Source organism: Phascolarctos cinereus, unplaced genomic scaffold, assembly GCF_003287225.1.
Source record: "Phascolarctos cinereus isolate Bilbo 61053 unplaced genomic scaffold, phaCin_HiC Scaffold_726;HRSCAF=1367, whole genome shotgun sequence".
In the NCBI taxonomy this organism is placed as follows: Eukaryota; Metazoa; Chordata; class Mammalia; order Diprotodontia; family Phascolarctidae; genus Phascolarctos; species Phascolarctos cinereus.
Genome location: NW_027556098.1, coordinates 411,863,777 through 411,885,142, shown reverse-complemented (window position 1 = coordinate 411,885,142; position 21,366 = coordinate 411,863,777). Strand labels below are relative to the sequence as shown.

General features: G+C 53.7%; 2 protein-coding genes across 3 annotated transcripts; one reads left to right on the top strand and one right to left on the bottom strand.

Annotated features, from left to right (window-relative positions):
* VASP (vasodilator stimulated phosphoprotein) lies at positions 1 to 13,910 on the top strand. Of its 2 annotated transcripts, none has more exons than XM_020979785.2 (13): positions 1 to 222; positions 7,718 to 7,889; positions 8,221 to 8,389; positions 9,085 to 9,163; positions 9,505 to 9,560; positions 9,886 to 10,127; positions 10,369 to 10,466; positions 10,987 to 11,041; positions 11,240 to 11,273; positions 11,414 to 11,459; positions 12,463 to 12,553; positions 12,820 to 12,877; positions 13,086 to 13,910. In XM_020979785.2, the coding sequence occupies exons 1-13, from the start codon at positions 218 to 220 to the stop codon at positions 13,121 to 13,123; spliced, it is 1,143 nt and encodes a 380-aa protein (XP_020835444.1). In that variant the 5' UTR covers positions 1 to 217; the 3' UTR covers positions 13,124 to 13,910. The 2 variants fall into 2 exon arrangements, with proteins under 2 accessions (XP_020835444.1, XP_020835443.1); XM_020979784.2 differs by having other exon boundaries at positions 4 to 222; positions 11,237 to 11,273.
* Positions 13,911 to 14,562: 652 nt separating this feature from the next.
* On the bottom strand, positions 14,563 to 20,344 carry OPA3 (outer mitochondrial membrane lipid metabolism regulator OPA3). Its single transcript, XM_020979792.2, has 2 exons — positions 20,119 to 20,344; positions 14,563 to 16,162 (listed from the first exon to the last, which is right to left on the bottom strand). The coding sequence occupies exons 1-2, from the start codon at positions 20,258 to 20,260 to the stop codon at positions 15,795 to 15,797; spliced, it is 510 nt and encodes a 169-aa protein (XP_020835451.2). The 5' UTR covers positions 20,261 to 20,344; the 3' UTR covers positions 14,563 to 15,794.
* Positions 20,345 to 21,366: the final 1,022 nt, after the last annotated feature.

The window sequence follows — 21,366 nt, the reverse complement described above, 5'->3', positions numbered from 1 at the left end:
AAGAAGGGGGCGGGACCCCAACCGAATCCCCGCCCCCTCCTATGCCCCCTCCTCCTCCCCCTAGAGGAGGAAGCTGCAGCCCTCCACGGGGCGGGTCCGGCCCCAGATCTGACCAGAGCTCTGGGCCCCCCTCCCCTGCCCCTTCCCCGGAGCCTCCGGGTGTACCCCGGAGCCCGGGAGCCCAGTGCGGCCCAGCCGGTCCCTCGAGCGCCCCGCCATGAGGTGAGAGACACTAGGGCGGGGTCTGGAAGCCGGGAGACTTTGGTGGGGAGGGTGCCTTGGGCCTGGGGACCCAGCTGGGATCCAGGGAGGCCGCCTCCTCAGCCCTCTGGCGGGTTACGGGGAGGGAGAAAGAGGGTTGTGGGAACCCAGGTCTCTGGGAAAGAAGGGAAGGGGTGGCGAGGGGCAGACCTCCTTTCCCCTTCGCTACGGGAAGTATTTTTGGGATCCCCCCCTTAACTAACCCTCCGCAACTTTTGAAAGGACTCCCCCTGAACCCTGTAGTTCTCCAGATTGGGCGGGGGAGGGGAGAGGGGTGTGGTGTCCAGGGACTCCCTTGTGAAAAGGAAGGATGATGGTCGGACCGTTGCCCCTTCCCTTTCCAGTAGTCTTTCTTCTGTGAGCTTCCGATTGTTTCTTCCACTGTCCTGTTTCCAGGAGTTCCGAGATCCGTTAATCACACAGTGGTTTTTGGTTTGGTTTGGTTTGGCTTGACTTTTTGAAGGGGATCAAGTTTTGTCTTGGGACCCTTCAAAGGGAAGCTGACACCTTGTGTCCCCACCCCCAACTTGGGCGGTGAATGGTGCTCTCTTGCTTCCCCTTCCCATTCTTGACCCCGTCCAGTCTCTAGCCACCCTGTTCCCCCCGCATCCCCCCTCAAAAAAAAATTGTGGGAATTCCAAACCTCCCCTTTACTTATAAGCCTGTGAGGAGAGTGAGATGCCCTGGGGGAAGGGAAAGATGAGGTCCAGCTACCTCCTTTGGCCTTTGGAGACCAAACCCTATCACGCTTTAATGTCCTCAGTTTTGCGGATGAGTCCCTGTTCATGCACTGGAAAGTCTCTGCCCTGCCCCCAGGGTCGCTGAGCCCCAACTTTTCTGGGGTGCGATCCTTGAGTCCTTGACATCAGGACTGGTGAAGCTCTTACTTCTTAGCTGTCCCTACTGTTTAGCGAAGGCTTAGATACACCCTTAGAGCTGGGGTGAGCATTACCTGTTTCCACCTCCGTCTCTCTACCTCTATACACACCTGAATTTCCCGGAGGGAGAAGGTCTCTTGTTTACATCCCCCTTCCGCTATATCTTGAGAGGAGAGGGCGTTGGGGAGGTTATCCAGAGGGGTAGCCAGCTTTTTCCCAGAGTCCCCACCCTTGACCGGTCCTCCACTTCCCCCTGGGAAGGAAACCAACAGCTGGAGGGATGGAGGAGGGGCAGGGGCAGGGGCAGCTTTTGTCTCCTGAGACTCACCTGTGTAAGAGGGAGGGATTCTTAGCCCATGATCCTCGTTGAGGGGAGGGGGGCTGCTCACCTGCGCGGGATCTAGGTGTGAGGGGGTTTTATAGGTGTATTATGTGTGAGAGGGAAAATAAAGTGACAGGCCTCTCGTAAAAGAGACCTCTGGACTTACAACTCTTGTTTATGAGAGGACCACCCTTCTGGAGTCCCAAAAAGACAGACACCTGAGCTAGTGAGAGAGATGTTGAGGAGCGGGTCCGATCCCCTGGGGCCCTCCGAACCTAGGGATTTCTGGACATCCCCCCCACCCCCCACCCTCTGCCAGCATTGGGGTTCAAACCCTAGAATTTAGCTCCAAGTGGCTTTAACCCCTGCCAGGCCACAGTCCCAAACCAGGTCTGCTGCAATTTAATTTATTAAACCCCTATTAATTTCCTGAGGCTGTGGGGTTAATCTGGAGACAGGGGAGGGATGGTAGGGAATTTCCTCCTTCCCATCCCCCCCCAGCTGTGGCCGGAAGTATGTATGGGGTAGTGGGACAGTTTGACTATGATACCAATTTCCTTCAGTTTCACCACTTTCCGGGGTAAGGGGGTTGAAAAGGGGGGTGTCAGCTGAGGTGTGGGGATATAGGGGGATCAGTGGTAGGAAAGGCTTCCTTGAATGTTCTAAGCGTTCTAGCAGTCATGTTCTATCAACCTGATTTCCCGTTTGTTCTAATTGTCTTATGTTCTGTGGTTCACAGGCTCAAATTCGAATCATTCTAAAGTTCTAATCACTTCTCCATCCCTTGCCCCAACTCCCCCCAGGGGGAGGGGGGAGGGGGAAGAGATGCTGAGGGAAAGTTGGGGGTTAAGACCCTGGGGGCAACAGTATGTAAGGGGATTCAGAATGCCCCCTGGGAGGCTGTGGGAGAGAAGAGTAGTGCCTCTAACAGGCCAGGATCCGGGAGAACCGAGCTGGGCAGCTCCCCCTTCCTGCCCAGTAAGACAGAAACATTTCCCCTTCCATCCCTCCCCCTTTTAGAATTCGGTCCTGGCTCCTTATAAGTCTCCATTCAGCCTTCCTTCCCTCCTTGGAGTCCGGGGAGGAGCTCGGGACCCCTCCCCTTTTCATTCCCCGCCCTACCTCCTGCCCCAGGTCCCTCCTCCTCCCCCCTTTTCCGGTCCCCGGTACAAGGGAGGTGGGGAGGGTTGAAGAGAAGGCGGATGTCCGAGTCCCCGCCTCCCCGCTCCCTCCCGCCCCCCCCCAGGTCCTGGAGACCGTAAAAGGCTAAGGCTGCCCTCCCCCTTCTACCCTGCTTGCCTAGCGCGACTTCCCCCTCCATGGGGGAAATCCATGGCCTGAAAATGAAGGTATTGCTCAGAAGCCTTAGAGAATAACAGAATGCCGATCTATTCCCAACACCATTTTGCAGATGTGCAGACTGAGGCCCAGGGATTGTAAGGAATTTGTCCAAAGCCACATAGGGAAACAGGAGCAGAAGTGAAGCTGGAAACCATGCTAATAACGATTAGAGAGAAGCTGCTTGGTGTCAAGGAGCCCAGGACATAGAGACAGCCTATGACATCTGCCACTTAAGCAAATCATTGACCTTCTATGTTTCTTGGTTCCTCACATGTGTAAAGAGGGGATTGGCTCAAATGACCTCCAAAAGTTCCTTACAGCTTTGAAACCTTCGATGCTATGATACACAGAGATGTATCCAGGTACTCCCTACCTACCTAGGGTCTTCTTCTAACCTCAGTAGAAGGGCAGAGATAAGTGGAAAGAACACTTTGGAATTTGCTTTTGACAGACCTGGGCTGGAATCCCAGCTACCATAGCCCTGTGACCTTGGGCAAGTGGTTTAACCTCTCTGGGTCTCAGTTTCCTCATCTGTAAAACAAGGGTAATCAATCCTCAGACTACCAGATTCATTGGGGTCCTGGTAAGGAAAGCACCTAGGAAAACAGAGCCCTGGGGAAATTGTAGCTGCTGTTACCTCAAGAAACTGGGCGTGGCTTACAGCCTCCAACTTCCTGGGGGATATTTGAGGGGGAGGGTAATGGGATGGAAAGTCACAAGGTTTGTTTCTCAGTCCACTAAAGTCTGAGTGCCTACCAGCTGCCTTCATCAAAGTCATGGAGACCGGAGCTTTCAGCGCACTCATGGGGGCAGAGGGGCTTTCAGGCATTGGGGAATTTCCTGCTCTTCAAGCTTCTAAGTCTATGAGCCTTCCAGTCACTGAACGGTGGATTCTAATGCTTAGCATCTCAGAACCGGACAGGCTGTAGGGCCCATCTAGTTCAAACTTGTTCCTCATGTAGGAATTCTGTCTCCAACATAACCTGCCCAGGTAATCAACCACCTTCTGCTTGGGCAGTCTACCTCTAAATGGGAAGGATCTCAGAATGAGAAGACAGAGCATTAGGAGATGGATCACAGACTTAGAGCTGGAAGAAATCTCAAAGGCCCGCTAGTCTAACCCCTTAGTTTTTACTGAGGCCCAGAGGGCTTAAATGACCTTACTCTAGGGTCACATTGTAGTCATCAGAACCCAGCCAGGTCTTCTGACTCCAAAGCCAGTAATCTGTCCATTGGGCTACTCTGTGTGTATGGAGGAAGGGGAGGGAGAGAAAGAGGGGAGAGAGGGAGGGAAGAGGAGAGAGAGAGAGAGAAGCGGGGAGAGGGGGAGAAAGAGAAGGGAGGGAGGAGAAAAGTGAGACAGAGGAGGAGTGGGTGGAGAGAGAAGGAGAAGGAGAGAAGATCTAGATTTAAGAGCCAGGACCATTGAATTCATTTGGTGCAACTCTGTCCTTTTACAATTGAAAAATTGGTGGCTGAGCTTGTCTCAGTATCCTCAAATCCTAAAGGACCTGGGTTCAAATCTGCCATTTATTACCTGTGTGACCCTGGACAAGTCATCTCATCTCTTTGGGTCTTGCTATTATCATCTGCAAAATGAAGGGGATTAAGTTTTCTAAACTGGATTCTAAACCTAACCCCCTTGTACAGATGGAGAAACTGAGGTCCAGAGAGACTCACAGTGAGTCCTGGAAATCTAGAATTAGAACATAGTAGAACATAGGTCTCTTAATACCCACTCTTTCATTCTACAAACATTTATTAAATATGCTACATGTGTAATACCCCTGTGCCTGGCTGTGGAAGACACACAAAGTTTAGATAATCCCCCACCCCTCCCTGCCCTGGGGGAGCTTATAGTCTATTGGGGTAATAGATAACTACACCATACAATATTACATGGTAAACATATTGGAAAAGAAGGAGAGACAGAGAGAGAGAGAGAGAGAGACAGAGAGACAGACAGAGAGAGAGAGAGAGAGAGAGACAGAGAGAGAGAGACAGAGACAGAGACAGAGAGACAGAGAGAGAGGCAGGCTATGTGAGACCTGAAGGGAAAGATCATTACCAACCAGGGGGATGAGGAAAACTGAAGGAAATGCCATCTGAGTTGGGATTGAAAGGTTGAGGGGAGGCATTCCTGGCATGGAGCAGACTGAGTAGGCAACTCTAGGAGAGCATAGGGTGTGTTCCTCAGACAGGGTAGATCAATATGGCACTCTGTGGAGTGCACAGAGGGAAGTAATATGAGCTGGAACTGGGAACATAAGGGAGTGCCAGAGGGTGGAGAGCTTCCAATGCTAGTCACTGGAGATTGGACTTAACTCCACAAACCAAAGCACAGGAATGAGAAGACCCAATCGATGCTTAAGAAAAGATGGAGTCTTTGTTGTGACGAGGGATTCAAGGGGAGAGAGGGAAAGCAAGGAGACCTACCAGGACCGTCTTGCATTAGTCTGGGGGGTCATGGGGACAAGGGGACTAGCAGTGGGAAGAGAAGGAAGGATGGATTGGAGGGATTTTTTAATGTGTTGGAGCCAATGGAAAGAGAATTATCTTGGAGTCAGTTCAAGTACCCAATTTCTGCCCCGACTTTATAGTATGACTGGCCAAGTGTCTCATCTCTGGGCCTCAGTGCACCCCTCATAAAGGAAGGGAGTAGACTGGATCCCTGAGGTACTGTCCATCTGCTGATCTGATCTACCACCATGGCTGCTTTGAGAGGTGCTACAGCTGTGGGGATCTCAGTTTCCTCCCCTGTAAAATGGGGCTGAGACAGAGGCTACCTGCCTTACCTGAGATGTTGTGAAGCAAGTGCTTTGGAAACCTTAAAATGCCCAAGAAATGTATGCTGTCATCATTATCAAACCAAAGAATGTCAGAGCTCGGAGAGACCTTAGCATGTAGAACGTCGGGGTTAGAAGGCACCTTAGAACATGGAATGTCAGGGTTGAGAGAGACTTTAGAACACATAATGTGAGGATTGAAAGGGAGCTTAGAACATAGAAAGTCAGGGTTGAGAGGAGCTTTAGAACATATGTCAGAATTGAGAGCTTAGAACATAAAATGTCAGGATTAGAAGGGAGCTTAGAACACATGTCAGAACTGGAAGGGAGCTTAGAACACACCATCAGAGATGGGAGAGACCTTAGAACATAGAAAGTCAGGGTTGAGAGGAACTTTAGAACATACATCAGGATTAGAAGGGAGCTTAGAACACATGTGAGGACTGAAAGGGAGCTTAGAACACAATGTCAGAGATGAAGAAACCTTAGAATATGGAATGTCAAGGTTGAGAGGGACTTTAGAACATATGTCAGGATTGAAAGAGAGCTTAGAACACAGTGTCAGAGATGGGAGGGAACTCAGAACTGAACATGTCAGCTGGGAAGGACCTTAAAACACACCAGGAGTCCTGAAGCTGAAGCTGGAACAGGGTGGGGCTCCAGTGTGTGTACTCCTCCTCCCATTGAGGAAAAAGGGGCGAAGGGCAGAGAGCAGAGTGGTGTCTGTGTTGTGCTAGGACCTGCCTTTACCCCAGCAGGCAGTGGGCGTGGGCTCCAGGTGTGGGCAGCCTGCCAGGCCCTACCCTCAGCTGGCACTAGTTGGCGATGGGGGTGGGGGCAAACCCCTTGGGCCACACCAAGGCTCCTGACTGGAAGCAGGATGCTTTCTGGCAGGGATGGATCTCCTTCCCCTCAGGCCTCACCTGTCTGGGGAGTACTTGGCATTCAAGTGCAAATCTGGGGCCCTACTCCTTTTGATATGTTTGCAGCCTCTGGGTGTCCCCCATCTGACCCAGGGCCCTGGGTGGGCTTGACCCCTTTTGGAGATGTCCTCTCTCTCCTCCTTGGGGCTTGTAGAGCTGAAGAAGGGGCTGAGGGCAGCTTTATGTGAGCCCAGTCTCTCTGTGGCTATATGCTTAGTGGAAAGAGTGGCCTTCTCATGGCAGAAGGGGCAGACCCTGGTATTTCATCTATTAGCTATTTCATCTTCCTGGGGCTCCCTTTCCCTCTCTGAGGTCCCTTATGACTCTGAATACTATTCCAGCTTATGCCCCACTTCTGTCTTCCCTTTCTGTACCACACAAAAAGGTGAATCTCATAGTTCTTCCCCACCCCCACACTCCAGATCAGTATCACTCTCCCTCCAGAACTCTTCTTGCCTCCCTACTTCCCCATATCATGGCGGATGGGGCAGATGGTGGGGGTGAGGGGTACTATTAGAAACCTCAGTCTCTTTTAAGGCAAGAGAAGATAGCTCCCAGGATGCCCTGTGGCAAAGGAGGGTTCCATGGAATTCTGGGAATCGTAGTTTCTTTTTGTGATATGCCAGCTAGAGTGAGGGTCCTTTGCCATGATGACTCTGGGGCTGGGAACAAAGTCTTCTCTCTAAGTCCATGTGCCTGAATGTCCTCCTTTGGGGTCCATTTGGAGCATGGGGCAGAGGATGTCTTACAAATCATAGAATGTCCAGACTAGAAGGGATCTCGGGGACTATCCCAACCCCCCATGTTGTACAATTTGGAGAAAATGAAGCCTACTCCAGTATCTTTGCCAAGAGAACCCCAAATGGGGTCAGGAAGAGTCAGACACAACTCATTGACCCAATGACTCAATGACAAGGAACAAACCCCAAAGAAATTCAGTGATTACTCAAGACCGCACACCCCATCGGGATTCTCTCTGTCCATCAGCTCTCTGGACTTGCCTCCTGTGTGACAGGAGGACGTTCAGGAGTGCTCAGAGATCTCTTTTCCAGCCCTCATTTCCCTGCTGTGGCATCAGGCTCAGGAGTGCTTGGCCTCCCTGGGCCCAGGGCTTCTGTGTGGGCATCAGTTTGGAGGGAGGACTGGGGTTTCTGTGAAGTGATTCACCCCCTGCAGGCCACTGAGTCTCTGCCCTCCTCCTCTCAGTGAGAACCTGCTCTGCTCTAGCTGGGCCACGGTGATGGTTTACGATGACATCAACAAAAAGTGGTTACCGGCGGGGACAGGGCCCCAGGCCGTAAGCAGAGTCCAAATCTACCACAACCCCAGCACCAATGCCTTCCGCGTTGTGGGCCGAAAGATGCAACCGGACCAACAGGTGACTTTCTTGGGCCCTGACCTCCCCATACCCCGACTTCCACTGGGGAGCTGGGCCTTGGACAATAATTTGGGCTCCCTTTGGGGAGCAGCCAGGCTAGTAGGGGAGCTCCTCAGGCCCTGGCCTCCCGTACCCCGACTTCCACTGGGGAGCTGGGCCTTGGACAAGCATTTGGGCTCCCTTTGGGGAGCAGCCAGGCTAGTAGGGGAGCTCCTCAGGCCCTGGCCTCCCATACCCTGACTTCCACTGGGGAGCTGGGCCTTGGAAAAGAATTTGGGCTCCCCTTGGGCAGCAGCTAGGTCTCCCTTTAACTGAGTCCCTTCCCCACCAGGTTGTTATTAACTGTGCCATTGTCCGGGGTGTCAAGTACAACCGGGCCACGCCCAATTTCCACCAATGGCGGGATGCCCGCCAGGTCTGGGGCCTCAACTTTGGCAGCAAAGAAGATGCCGCTCTGTTTGCAGCAGGGATGGCTGATGCCCTGGAGGCCTTAGAAGGAGGTAAGAGGAGGGCCTTGGAATTCTGCAGCTGTACCGTTCTAGAATGTTAATGACAGGTTTGGAAGTTTGCTGGGCCCTGCAAGATCTAGAAGGAGCCTTATCTAGAGAGGAAGGGGGAAGGGAGGGCCAGTCATCAGATGGGCCTGGGGGTGGAGGATGGGTGGCCTGTGGTCAGAGAGGACACTGGGCTATGGAATCCCTCTGTAGGTGGGCCCTTAGAGGTGCAGAATGAACAGGAGCTCGTGGGAGGTTTCAGAAGCACGATTAGGACAGCCTGCTTGCTCCTTCATCACATGCAGCACCATGTTGCTTCCTCTGGACCGTGTAACACCCTATAGCGTGTTCCCCTATCTCTGCACCTGTTTTGTTCTCTGATTTCTCCCTGCCTGGCATAGGGTGGCATTTGGACCTATGCTCAAAGGATTTAGAGTTATTAGGGACATGGGCAATAAACCATCAATTAGTCTGGTGTCGGAGATGGAGGGATGTGGGGCCCTATGAAGACTTGGAAGAGAGGTGGGTTAAGGGCCCAGAAAGCCTTTGGGTTTCCAGAGAGAGATGTGGTTGAACAAGTTCCCCCAGAAGGAAAGGGCCACACTGCTGTCTGGAGTCCACAAGGCTAGGGAGGGTTTTCTAGAAGGAGGGGCCATTTGTGGAGATGATCTAAAGATTCAGGTTGATGCCCCCTCTCCCAGGTGGGCCACCACCCCCTCCCCCTGCATCCTGGTCTGTCCAAAATGGACCCTCACCAGAAGAGGTGGAACAACAGAGGAGGTAAATAATACCCCCACCATATTTTCCTTCCCCTTTCACCTTACCTCCTCCCTATAGCCTTTGTCTTTCCCCCTCCCTCTAAGTCCTATCCCTTCTGGGCCCTGGTTGGCGGGATGGAATCAGGATCCGCAGGCCCCCTTCCCATTTAATCCCCCTGATTTAATTGGAGGAAGTAATTGGCTTCAGGACCGAGTAAGGAGAAGACTCAGTGGGGCTCCCTGCCATCCCACACCCCTTCTTTGACCTTCAAGAGGCCATGCTCGAATTCAGGGGCACAGGGATGAGGTGGAGGCTCCCTTCCAACTCCTTCCTCCCCTAATCCTCTCGCTGTTTTCCTGCAGGCAACAGCTAGAACACCAGGAGCAGGTGGAAAGAGAACGCCGGGTTTCCAACGCAGGTAAGGGCCCCTGGGGAGGGATACTGAGACCCCAGCTCAGACTGCCCACCACTGGCTGGTGCCTCTGTCCTCTGAGCCCCTGCTGCGTCATCTCCCCAGTCTCCTTCAAGCTCTGCCTTGACTGCTTTTTTCTCACTGCCTTCCCAGTTCTGTCCCTTTGCCTGCCTGGGTCTCAACTTCCCCTTCTGTGAAATGACGTTGAGCTGGTGCCAGCTACTCTGACATTCTGGGTCCCAAGTTCTCAGTTTCAGAGGTTCCCCTTCTGCCTCCTGAGTCTCTGCTCCCTCTCTCACCCCCCGAACACCCTTTTCTTTCTGTGTTTCAGGAGCCCCAGCTGCTGCGCCAGCTGGGGGGCCCCCACCCCCTCCAGGACCCCCTCCTCCCCCTGGCCCACCCCCACCCCCTGGGCTGCCCCCCTCAGGAGCAGGGCCTCCAGCCCTAGGCGGGGCGGGAGGCCCACCCCCAGCACCCCCACTGCCGTCTGCCCAAGGCCCCAGTGGGGGAGGCGGGGGTGCCCCAGGCCTGGCTGCGGCCCTCGCAGGAGCCAAGCTCAGGAAGGTCGGCAAGGTGAGCTTGTGTGGGTGCCTCTGGGGTAGCAGACACCATGTCCCTGTGAAACCTGGGCTGTCACAGTGGGCTGTGAGAATCCCTGTCACACAGTCACATGCCATCGTGTGTCACTCTGGCAAGAGCAGCCCTGGTTCTGTCTGCTCTCCACTGCACAGTCTTGGGGAGTGGGGGGAGTGTGAGGAGCAAAGAGAAGCTGAGGGCTCTCCCAACGTGCCCTCTGACCTTTCCCCCCTTGCAGGATGAGTCCTCCGGGCCCCCTCCCGCCCCTAAAGCTGAGAGCACTCGGGGCACCGGGGGAGGGCTGATGGAAGAAATGAGCGCCATGCTGGCCCGGAGGTGAGCCCAGGGCCGAGGCCCCATTTACCCACCCCGAGCCCTCAGCCATGGGGTCACAGGACCATGGTGGCAGAACGTGAGGCTACTGTTGCTGTCTAATATTTCTGGAATGTACTAGGTGATGGGTTATTGTGGGTGGTAAGGGGGCAAAGAATGGGCAAACGTGACGCCTGGTTCCTAGCTCTGCATGTAAGCAAACCTCAGCTGCCAGAACATAAAGCTGGAAGGGGCCAAACCAGAAGAGATCAGCCCTTCCAAGGAGCCTTAGAGACCACTGGTTCCAGTCCCTTTTTTGTCTAGTGGGGGGGACTGAGACCCAGAAAAGGGAAGAAAATTACTCAGGACCACACAGTGAGAGGAACAAGTCAGAGGTCAGAAGTGCAATGGAGAAGAGGAAGGAGAGGGGGAATCTGGATGGGGAAAGTGCCAGGAAATCATACCTGCATGCAGGTGGGGGGTGGGCTAGGATGCCTCAGGAGGGGGCCCCACACTCACCCCCCCAACCCACTTCTGGCCACAGGAGGAAAGCGACGTTGATTGGGGAGAAACCCCCAGCCAAGGATGAACCTGCCAATGTGAGTGGGGAGCAGGGGCCTTCTTCTTCCCTATCTCCCCAAGTCTCCCCAAGGCTCGACTTCCAACTGTCCCCTAGCTGCCACAAGGGAGAGAGGAAGGCAGGTGGCATCTTTCTCCCTTCCCCAGCACCTTCGGGAGGTGGGGTGCGTTGGCACCAGTGAGAAAGAACTGAGTCCCCTTTCCCCCTTCCCCAGCAGGAAGAAGCTGAAACAAGAATTCCCACACAGAATGGTGAGTTCGCCTGGGGGGAGGAATCCTCAGGCTGTTCTGAGTTGGCTGCCTTTGGGGGAGCGGGGAAGGCCCTCCCTTCTTCTAAGGCACCTCCCAGCCCCCAACCCTTGTGTCCCCCTTCATTTCCCCTCACCCTCCAGAGCCTGTTCGGAGACCATGGGAGAAGAATAGCACAACTCTACCTAGGTGAGTGCAAACCACCTGGGGGGCAGGGAAGGGGTACCCTGGGCTGGCACTCGTAGGGACTCACTTTGAAGCCTGTCTTTGCCCATGGCGCCTGGATGACCTTGGAATAACCCTTGCCCCACTCAGGTTTCAGGGACATGAGGGAATTGGATGTGATCATCTCTAAGGTTCTGCCCATCTAAGTTCTAGGGTCCCTCCTAGAAGGAGTGACTTAATCCCTGGCCCTTTCTCGGTCTCAGTTTTCTTATCTGTAAAATGGAGGCATGGAGTAGAGGATTCCTAAGAGCCTTACCAAGTCAGTCATGACTCCCACCCTAACTTCACCCCAGATAAGTGGGGCATGACCGCTAGGCAGTCCCATGATGGGAGGCCCAAGACACCAGGTTCAGTCTCTACGCTGGACTGACCGACTCACTGTTGGACACCACACACGGTTGCCAGTCACTCTCTGCACTTGGCTCACAATGAGGTACAGGGGAGAGCAGAGAGGTTTCTCTGGTTTCTGTAAGGGCCAGTGGGTGGACCCCATGTCAGGAGAGATCTGGATTCAAATTCTGCCTCTCATATTGGCCAGGAAGTCCGACCCCCTTATCTTACAAGTGAGGACACTGAGTCTGAGGGAAGTTAAGTGACCTGCTCTAGGTGATACAGATAGGAGCTGAGCAACAGTGGAAATCGACATCGTCTGACCAGAGGGGTTAGCGGTCTTCCCCCTGAATCAGAGTCTCAGTCTCCCTGCAGATACCCCAGGGTTACTGTGAGAAGTACAAGTGAAATGAAGTCTAAAAATGCTCTTTGTGGAAATAGCAGCTGGATTGCCAGGCCCCTTCCTGCTCTGATGTATGGACTCTATTTCTATGAATAATACTTCATTCTCCGCCACAAAACAAGACAGTTTTAATGGATCATGCTAATTTGGTTGAAGTAATGCTCTTTCGGAAGGGGATAATGTGGGTCATCCCATCCTCCCAAACCCCTTTTCTGTACCTTTGAACTCTTCCAGGACGAAGTCTTCCACATCAGCATTGAGCTGTGAGGCCCCTACCTCGACTCCCAGTACCCATGAGGAGTCTGACTTAGACAGGATAAAACAGGTAGGGGGGAAGGGCCCAGGAGAGGTGTGCTCCGCGATGCCTGCGTCTGACCGTCTCTGTTAACTCTATAGGAGTGAATGAATGAGGGAGGGAGGGAGCCTCCTGAATCTAGTGCTCACTCCAACTCTGCCCATTTTGGGGACAGCCTCTAGGGTGGGGGCTTTGGAGGGTATGGCAAACTCCTCCCCCAGGAGAAAGTTCAGCCAATGACGGTTGGGGTGAGTGGCTTGGGGAACGTTCTGACGCCCCCTTTTCCTGCCTCACAGGAATTGCTGGAAGAGGTACGGAAGGAACTTCGGAAAGTGAAAGAGGAGATAATAGAAGGTGAGTGGGGATGCTGAGGGGAGAGGTTGGGGTCCCCAGGACTCAGCACTGGAGTCAGAGGTCCAGCCCCAGTAAAACTGAGGGCTATGACGGGCCAAGCCACCTCTCTCCAGCCTAAGATGCTCTGTGGCTGGGCTCTGTCCATCATCCATTCGAGGTGGCCTCAGGATTCCCCTCTCATAAACTCTTTTCTCCGTCTCTCCTCCAGCTTTTGTCCAGGAGCTCCGGAAGCGGGGCTCTCCGTGACCAGAGGCACCTGGGAAGCGAGCCCTCTCCCACTCCCTCCTGCCTTGAGCTTCGGGAGGAGCTGGAGAAGCCTCCTCCATACCTTCAGCCCCCTTGGGAGACCCCAAGGAGGTGGAGGCCCAGCCCTGCCATTCCCTGCTGGCATACAGATTTGAGGCAGGGGGCTCCACCTCCCCCATCTGTTCTTGGCCCATTCCTCCTTTCCCCCCCCCTTGGGGCTCCTTCCTCTGCTTGGAACACATCACTCAGCTCGAAGAAGGAAAAGGGAAAGGGGAGATCGCGGCTCCCCTTCCTGGAGCCTCTCTGAGGGCCCAATGCTCACTTTAATCCTTAGAAGCCTTCAATTTTTTTAAGAAAAAAATATATATATATTTGTTTGGGAAGGAAAGGGGGGGATTTTATTTGTTTTTGATAAGGGTGGGGTCTTGGCAGTCTTAAATGCTGTAATCCTAGCTGTCCCCCTCTGGGGGTGTGGTTCTTCCAGGGGGTATAGGGAACCAGGACCTCTCCCCACTGCAGGGAACTCCCTTCTTCCCTCCCCCTCAAAATATTCCCCTACCCCTTTTCTATAAGGAATTAAGATTCTATGATTCTATAAAACACTGTAACTTTTTTTGAAATTTTTTTTTTTAATTTGGGTAGGCCTGGGTTTTGGAGCCATTCCCCTGGGTGGGAGAGTGAACGGAAGTGGAACGCCCTCCTGGGGGCTAGGGGGAATGTTCTCTCATCCCCTTCCTCGTGTTAAAGTGGACTCACTTGGAATAAATCTACCCATTTTTACACAACACTCTTTGGGCTATCCAGTGTTTAGCAAGCTCTTGGTCTTTGGCAAATGTCCTGCCTGGGCCCTCACCTGCTTTCCCCTCCCCAGCCCTGGTCTAGGATGCTGGCCTGGCCTGGGCCCTCACCTGTTTACTCCACCAGCCCTGGTCTAGGATGCTGGCCTAGCCTAGGCCCTTCCCCTCCACCCCTGCCCCCCACCAGCCCTGGTCTAGGATGCTGGCCTAGCCTGGGCCCTCACCTGCTTACTCTATCAGCCCTGATATAGGATGCTGACATAGCATAGGCCCTTCCCCTCCACTCCCTCCACCACCTCCCGCAGACTGTGGGCTCCCTGAGGTCTAGACCATCGTCCCACTGCTGGGGTAAGGCATGGGAAGAGTAGTCACATCTCTGAAACCAGGCCCAACTTCCCTGTCAAGCATTCATTCCCTTCCACATCCAAGTCTCAGCCCCCTCTTCTCCAGCCTCTGAGGCCACAGTTAAGTCCCTTCCTTGCTCAGTGCCTAAATTTACCCTTCTGGTTGAAGGAGGGGTCTTGCATGGCATCCATCACCTGAAAGGTCCCATTCAGTCTGCATAACAGTAAACATTCAAACCTCAAACCTCAGAAGAGAGGCCACACCCACGTTCCCCAGACGAAACAGACCACAGGTGTATTGAGTTATTTGTGAGGCCAAGGCCCTCCCCTCCTTTAATTGTGAAGTATTCATAGTCATAAAAAATATAATCAGACCTGGGAGAGCCCTGCCCTCTGCCACTCTTCCTCCAATACCATTAGCAGCTTCTTCCCGGGGGAAGATGGAAGCAGCCACCAGTGAGGAGATATCTCTCCCCTCCACACTGCCAGTGCCAGAAAACAATGAAGGGGTGTCCCCCGCCCTGTGGGAAGGTGGTGAAGAGAAGCCCTGTATGACATTCCACTGGGAAAATGAGGGCTCCTTCTACCTGGGAGGGGGGAAGGGGTGCAGAAAGGCAGATCTGTCAGAACCTTTCATGTGGGATTTAGGATGGGCATGGGTTACTGCTGACATCAACCCAGGGGAGTGAAGATTTTGGAAATTTGGAAACATTCCACACCCGGTGTCAGCAGTGGGATGGAAGGTGGAATCCTAGGGAGGGGTGAACAGGAGGCTGAAGAGGGAAGGGTCACTACCTGTAGTGGGGAGGGTATGGATTCACAGACTAAACCCAAGAAAAAAGGACACATGAGACCATCCCATTTCAAGAATCAAGAATCAAGATAACCCAAGGAAGGCTAGTCTAGGGCTGGTGGGAACAGTCTGGGATAAGAGATCTCCAGTGAGATACCCCCAAAAGACAGGAGTTCTCCATGGACCAAAAAAGGGGGTAGAGGAGTAGAAATGCCAAGCTGGACCATCACATGGATGGGTCCAAGGGACGAGGATATGGAGGGGGCAGGTTCAATGGGAATATCCCATGTTGGTGGAGTGGAGGATTCTTAATATAATGCACTAGGGAAAGGGAAGAAGGTGAGCAGATGCCTGATATAAGGGAATGGGTTTGGGGAGCTGGGGAAGAAGATTCCAATGTGAGGAAGGCTGAGGGGGTGGAAGGTGGAGATGACTACAGGACAGTAGCCCACTGGCCAATTCTTTATGCCCAGGGGGACGCCAGCAGAACATGAAGTGGAGAGTACAGCCAACCCCATAAGAAGAAACACACAGACTAAGGGGGTGGAGATGGGGGAGGGAATGGGAAATGTCACACAGGACCATCGAATGCCCAAGAAGTGCTTTGCTCCAAAGGGAGGTACCATGGCTGCTGGCCAACCATCCCATTCAAGGGGGCCCAAAAGAACATGCTGCCAGCAGGGGTCACTGTGCAGAGGGGAGACGATGGCAGCATCCCCGGGAAGCAGGCCTGGGCATTATTTCTCCTTTTTTTCGAGTAGTTCCTTGAGTGCTTTGACCTGGGTCTGCAGCTCATCAATGGTCCCCAGGTGCCGGGAGACCTCTCGCTGCTGAGTCTGTAGGATTTCCACATTCAAGGTCAGGATGTTCAGCTCTTGCTGAAACGATTCCAAGACCTCACGCTGCTCTTCCTCCTTGCGTCGGGTTTGGCTGGAATGGCGGAGGTACTCCAGGACCAGGCAGGTGCCACCCACCAGGAAGATGGTGGCCTCGCCGAGCAGCTCGGCCCCCAGTTCTGCTGCTGCCTCCTCATTTAGGGGTTTAATTGTGACTCCTCGGAAGCCCAGGATCCGCATCTTTGTCCGCATTTCCACCCAGTGGTACACTGCAGAGATGAGGGAGGGCTGGGGTGAGGCCAGAGCTGAGGGCCAGGGCCAGAGAGGGCACTGACCACCTCCAAGAAAATGGGCAAATTCTTTTCCTCCTCTAGTTCCCCCATCTGCAAAACCGAAATAGCCTCTAAGGTCCCAGTTCTAAGACTCTGTCTGCTGGGTAACCTTAGCCAAGTCACTTCCCCTCTGAAGAAACCTCAATTTCCTCCATGGTAAACTGGACCAGACAGATAGCTCTAAAGAGGAAGGGGGTGGGACTGGAGGATGGCTTCTGGAGAGCCTGCATGCTAAAGCTAAAGAGCAGGGGTTCTCAGCCTGGGGTCCACTAACTGTCAAGGAGAACTGGGAACAACTTCAGGGGATTGGCTGGTGAGCTGGTGAAACTGGGAGAAATGTCTTTCAATGGCACTGGGTCCCTTTGTAATCCTGTGTACTCTATTTTATGCATTTAAGACCTTTATTCTTTGAAAGGGTCCATAAGCTCAGCAGCCTGACTTCCAAAGGGGCCCATAAGAGAGGTCAAGAACCCCTGCCGTAGAGAGTGAAGAAAATGGAGGAAGAGGAATGGTCCAAAGAGATGCCCAAGAACTCCCAGGGCACAGAGAGGCAAGAACAGAGACAGCAACAGAACTCGGCCTCATGGGTCTAGATGCGGGACACACAGCACAAGCAGCAAGTGCTGGGAGTCTAAAAGCACAGAGAGTTGAGATAGGGAGCACCGAGGCTTGCTGGGAAATGGAAGGAGTGAGGCTGCTGGCAGGGATGTTAAGAAGCCATATTCACACAAGAACACTGAAGTACTAGAGAGTGAAATGTGGTAGGAAACATCTGGTTGAAGATAAACCCAGGCAGAAATATATCATAATCCTCCCAGGCAGAAAGAGGAAAGAGATAAAGAGTTTGGGAAAGAAGGGGGGGGGGGCTAGGTGGCGAAGTGGATAGAGCACCAGGCATGGAGTTAGAAAGATGTGAGTTCAAATACAGCCTCAGACACTTACTAGCTGTGTGATCCCAGGCAAGTCACTTGACCCTGTTTACCTCAGTTTCCTCATCTGCAAAAGGAAATGGCAAACCACTCCAGCATCTTTGCCAAGAAAACTTCAAATGGGGTCACAAAGACTCAGATATGACTGAAACAGCTGAACAATAACAAAATGTTCATTTCAGCCTTCCCAAGTTGGAGGAATTAGGGACAGACAGGCTGATCGGAACCCAACTGTCACCAGCAAAGAGGAAATGGTTGCTTTGGTGAAAGAACAGGAATCTTGGGAGACAAGTGATTGTTCTAACTTTGAACGTGAGGGTAGCAGGGTCCCCCCCATTGAGGCAAGTTGGGGATCACCAGACACAGATTTCTAGAGGTCAGGAAAACAGCTCTGAAAGGATTTGCCCTCCTCCTCAACTACAAAATCCCATTGGAGAAGACTACCCAAACTACGTTTTGGAGACAGTCAATCCCCAGGAGTGAATGGTGTGACGTGGCTTCCCACCACGCTGATATATAATCTTAGCTGGCATTCAGAGGGTCCAGGAGGTAGCAGGCCCTGCTGGACTACATTGCCCCATTCTGGAGCAGAACCCTTGGAGAAAGACAATAAAAAGCCCTCAGATCATCCCCTATGCGGTCTAGCTGAAGGAAGTGGAGAATGGTTAGCTTAAAAGAGAAAATTCACGGAGGAACAAGAAAGCCTTTGAAGAGGTGTCACCAGGAAGGGGATTCCCCTGGCACAGTGGGCATGGCCTGCCAGGAGGGCATCTCAGGAAGCTTCTTGTTACATCAGACCTAACAGCTGGAGCCACCACAGGTAGATTCCCCATCATGGGGCATCTACAAGCCACACTGTATGTAGAAGGGGAAGAAAATCATCCCGATCTGGGTGGAACTGGAGATGCCTGGAGACCTCTTCCAGCTTCTTTGGGCTCTGCGAGTCCATGAAACAATCCCAAAGTGGAGAAGAAGGGGGAGTCTAAAGAGCCGTATGTGAATGTGTTAAAAAGACCCGTCAGAAATGCAGGCAAAGTCAGTCAACAGGATGACTAGAACACCACGGCAGAATACCATAGAGACAGTCCAGGAACATCAGAATAATAGGAAGCTTAGGAGAAGAGCTGGAGACAGCAAGAAGGTTTTAAAAATCTACACTGGGGGAAAGACCATCGCCCGGGGGCAGCCAGAATGCTGGTGAGCCCAAAGAGAAGAGCTGATCAGCCCTGAGTGTGCTTCTGTTTGTCCTGCCAGAGACACTGATCTTTGGACTGGAAGGGTCAGGACAAAATGGTCAATGTGGAGAGGGTACTCTAGGTAAATAAGTGGCCAGTCAGAGGACACAGGGCTGTCCTTGGCCACGGAGGTGCTGACAGACTATTTCCCAGGAAAATCCCAGAACAGAAAGTGAAAGATGGGATGCCTGAGTCTGTGAAAGGCAGTGGCAGATGGGAAGTGCCACAGATTCAGGAGTAGAGACAGGCAAACGTTCTGGTTTTCCAAAAACTGCCACCTGCAGTAGAGGCTACAAGGCTCCTTGTGGTGGGGCTGGTCATTAGTGGTTTCATGACCACTTGAAGGTTCCGCAGCAGTGTGCCCCAGGGATCTGTGCTGGGCTCTACAGAGGAACGTCTGTCATCAGTGCTTCGGGGAGAGGACACACAGACAGAAATCCGTCTCCAAGGTGAGGATGACCCCAAGCCAGGTGGAGTGGCTAACCCCTGGAACACGGAGTCAGGCTCTAGGAGGCTTGGGGGAGCTTGGGCAAAGTCAGTCAGTCAGTTAGAAAGGCTTATGGACAGACAGACCTCAAGAAGACGGTCAAAACCGAAAGAAACCTTAGGACACAGTGCGAGAGCAGGAGATCTCAGAAACCCGAATCCACACTGCACAGACTGACCCTCAGACTGCGGGGTTTTCCAAACACAAAGACAATACCAAGTGGGAGCCTCATCTGGACTTTTCCTGGGTCCCAAAATGAAGCCTGGGCCGGGCTACTCTCTTGGAGGTGGGACCTGAGTTCAAATCTGGCATCAGATGCTCACTAGCTGGGTGACCCTGAATGAATCCGCCCAGCCTCAGTTTTCTCATCTGCAAAATGGAGGTGACAATATCCCCTCCCTCCCAGGGCTGCTGGGAGGCGTGAATGAGATCACAGGGTAAAACTGCAAACTTTAAACATCCACACGAGAGCTGGCTACGCCTGTCCCCCGGGCCCCTGGGATGACAAGGCTGGCTCACGCTGGGCTCTGTCCCTAGACTGCTTATGGCTACAGGCTATCCCAGGCCCGTTTTAGGAATGAGGAGAGTGGGGATCAGAGAGGGTCAGTGACTTCGCCAGGGCCACACAGCCCCTACGGAGCACAAGTAGCTCTGGAACCCAGCCTCACGCCCCCTGCCCCTCAAAGAGCTTAAAGGACACCAAGTAGGAGTGGGGAAACTGACAAACGGGATGGTCGGGGATCTCGAGGGATGCGAACACTGAGCCCAGGGAAGTCCTCCCCTCCCCACCCCGAGGGCCCACTAACCCCCAAGTCCCGCCCCGCCTCTGTCATTCCTCCGGCTCAAAGTCAAACTTGCCCGCCCTTCTATCCTCTCCATTGGTTAGCGTCGCTGTCCATCCCAGCACTGCGACTCCCTCATTGGCCCACCGTCACTCACCACGAGGGCGTGGGAGACAGGAAGAAAGGGCGAGCCGGGGCACGCAGGCCTCCAGCCATTGGCCGGCGCAGAGAGCACGCGGCGCCCCGATTGGGCTAGCTGGCGGTCCGGAGAGGAGGGGGGACAATGGCAACAGACCCGCCTCTCCGGCGCGCGACAGCCTCTCCTGATTGGCCAGAGCGGGTAGCGCGCCGCTTCGCGATTGGCCACTCAGGTCGGAAGGAGGAGGAGGGCAGGGGGCGGGCTTCGAGGTCCGGAAAAGACCATCGTGAGGAACGGGGGAGATTCTGGGGTCCGGCTTACGCTGGGCGGGTGGCAGGCAGATGTAGGTCCGAAAGAATTGGCTCCGGCGCGCCCCCTCCTTAATCCTTTGGGCTAGCGGCTTGCTCAGCTGCCGCACGCCCAGGTACAGCAGCTTCGCCATGGGGAACGCGCCCACCACCATCTTGGCGGCCGCACGTGCGTCACGGTCAGGCCGGGAGACAGCCGGGCGTGAGCCCTCAGCGCATGCGCACGTAGCCGGTTGGCCGTAGGCGGGGTGGGGTGGGAGCCTGTGCGCACGCGGCTCCCTCGCTGTGAGGGGCGCGGTGGCGTCAGGACGCCCCGCCTGACGTTGCGTGCCTTTGCCCTCTTCAATATGTATATGAGCCATATTCTCATAGAGGTGGAGGTGGGAGAATGCTGGCTGGCCTGTATGACGTCACAAATCTTGACTGTGACGTCACGCATATGAGGTGATTAATCAGCGAGTTTGGTTTTCAGAGGCCTGATTTTCCACTGACCCCAGCAGCGTGGAAGGGGTACATCGCCCCTCACCCTCCTCCATAGGCCTGGGGAGAAACTCGCCCCTCCCCTTTTTTTCCCCTTCCCCACCTCCTTTCTCCTCCTCCCCCCTTTCTCCTCCCCCATTTCCCCTTCCCTCCTTTCTTTGTCCTTTCCCCCTCCCTCACGTCTTTACCTCCTTCCTTTATCCTTTACCTTCCTCCACCCTTTGTCCTTCCTATTCCTCCTTGTCCTTTCCCCTCCTCCCCACACCCCATTATCCCTTCCCTTCTCCCCCCAGTCCTTCCCCTTCCCTCCACCCCGGCTTTGCCTCTGCCCCCGTCCTTATTCTTTTCCTCCCCTCCTTCTCTTTTCTCCAGTCTCTTCCAAACCCTCTCCCTGCCCCTCCCGTTATCCTTTCGCGCCCCCCCCGTATTCTTTCCCCTTCCCCACTCTTTTCCTTACCTTCCTTCCCTGCCCCTCTCCTCCAGAGGTTGTGGGAAATTCCTCCTTTTCTCCCATGGAGCACCTGTGAGAGATCTTTTCCTCACTTATGTGGGATCTTGGGAAGCTTCTCTCCATCTCCAGAGAGTTTTGGAAGATCCTTCCCTTTTCCATTTAGAGGTTATGGGCAACCTCTTTAGACCACCCAGTGCCTGCCTGGGTACTGTGAATAACTCCTTCCCATATCCATAGGAGAGTCCTTTCTGAAGGAGACAGCCAAGCAAAACTTGACCGGGGCTGTGAGAAAGGTTTCCTTTCTCCCATCGGTGAACTGTGGGAGATCCT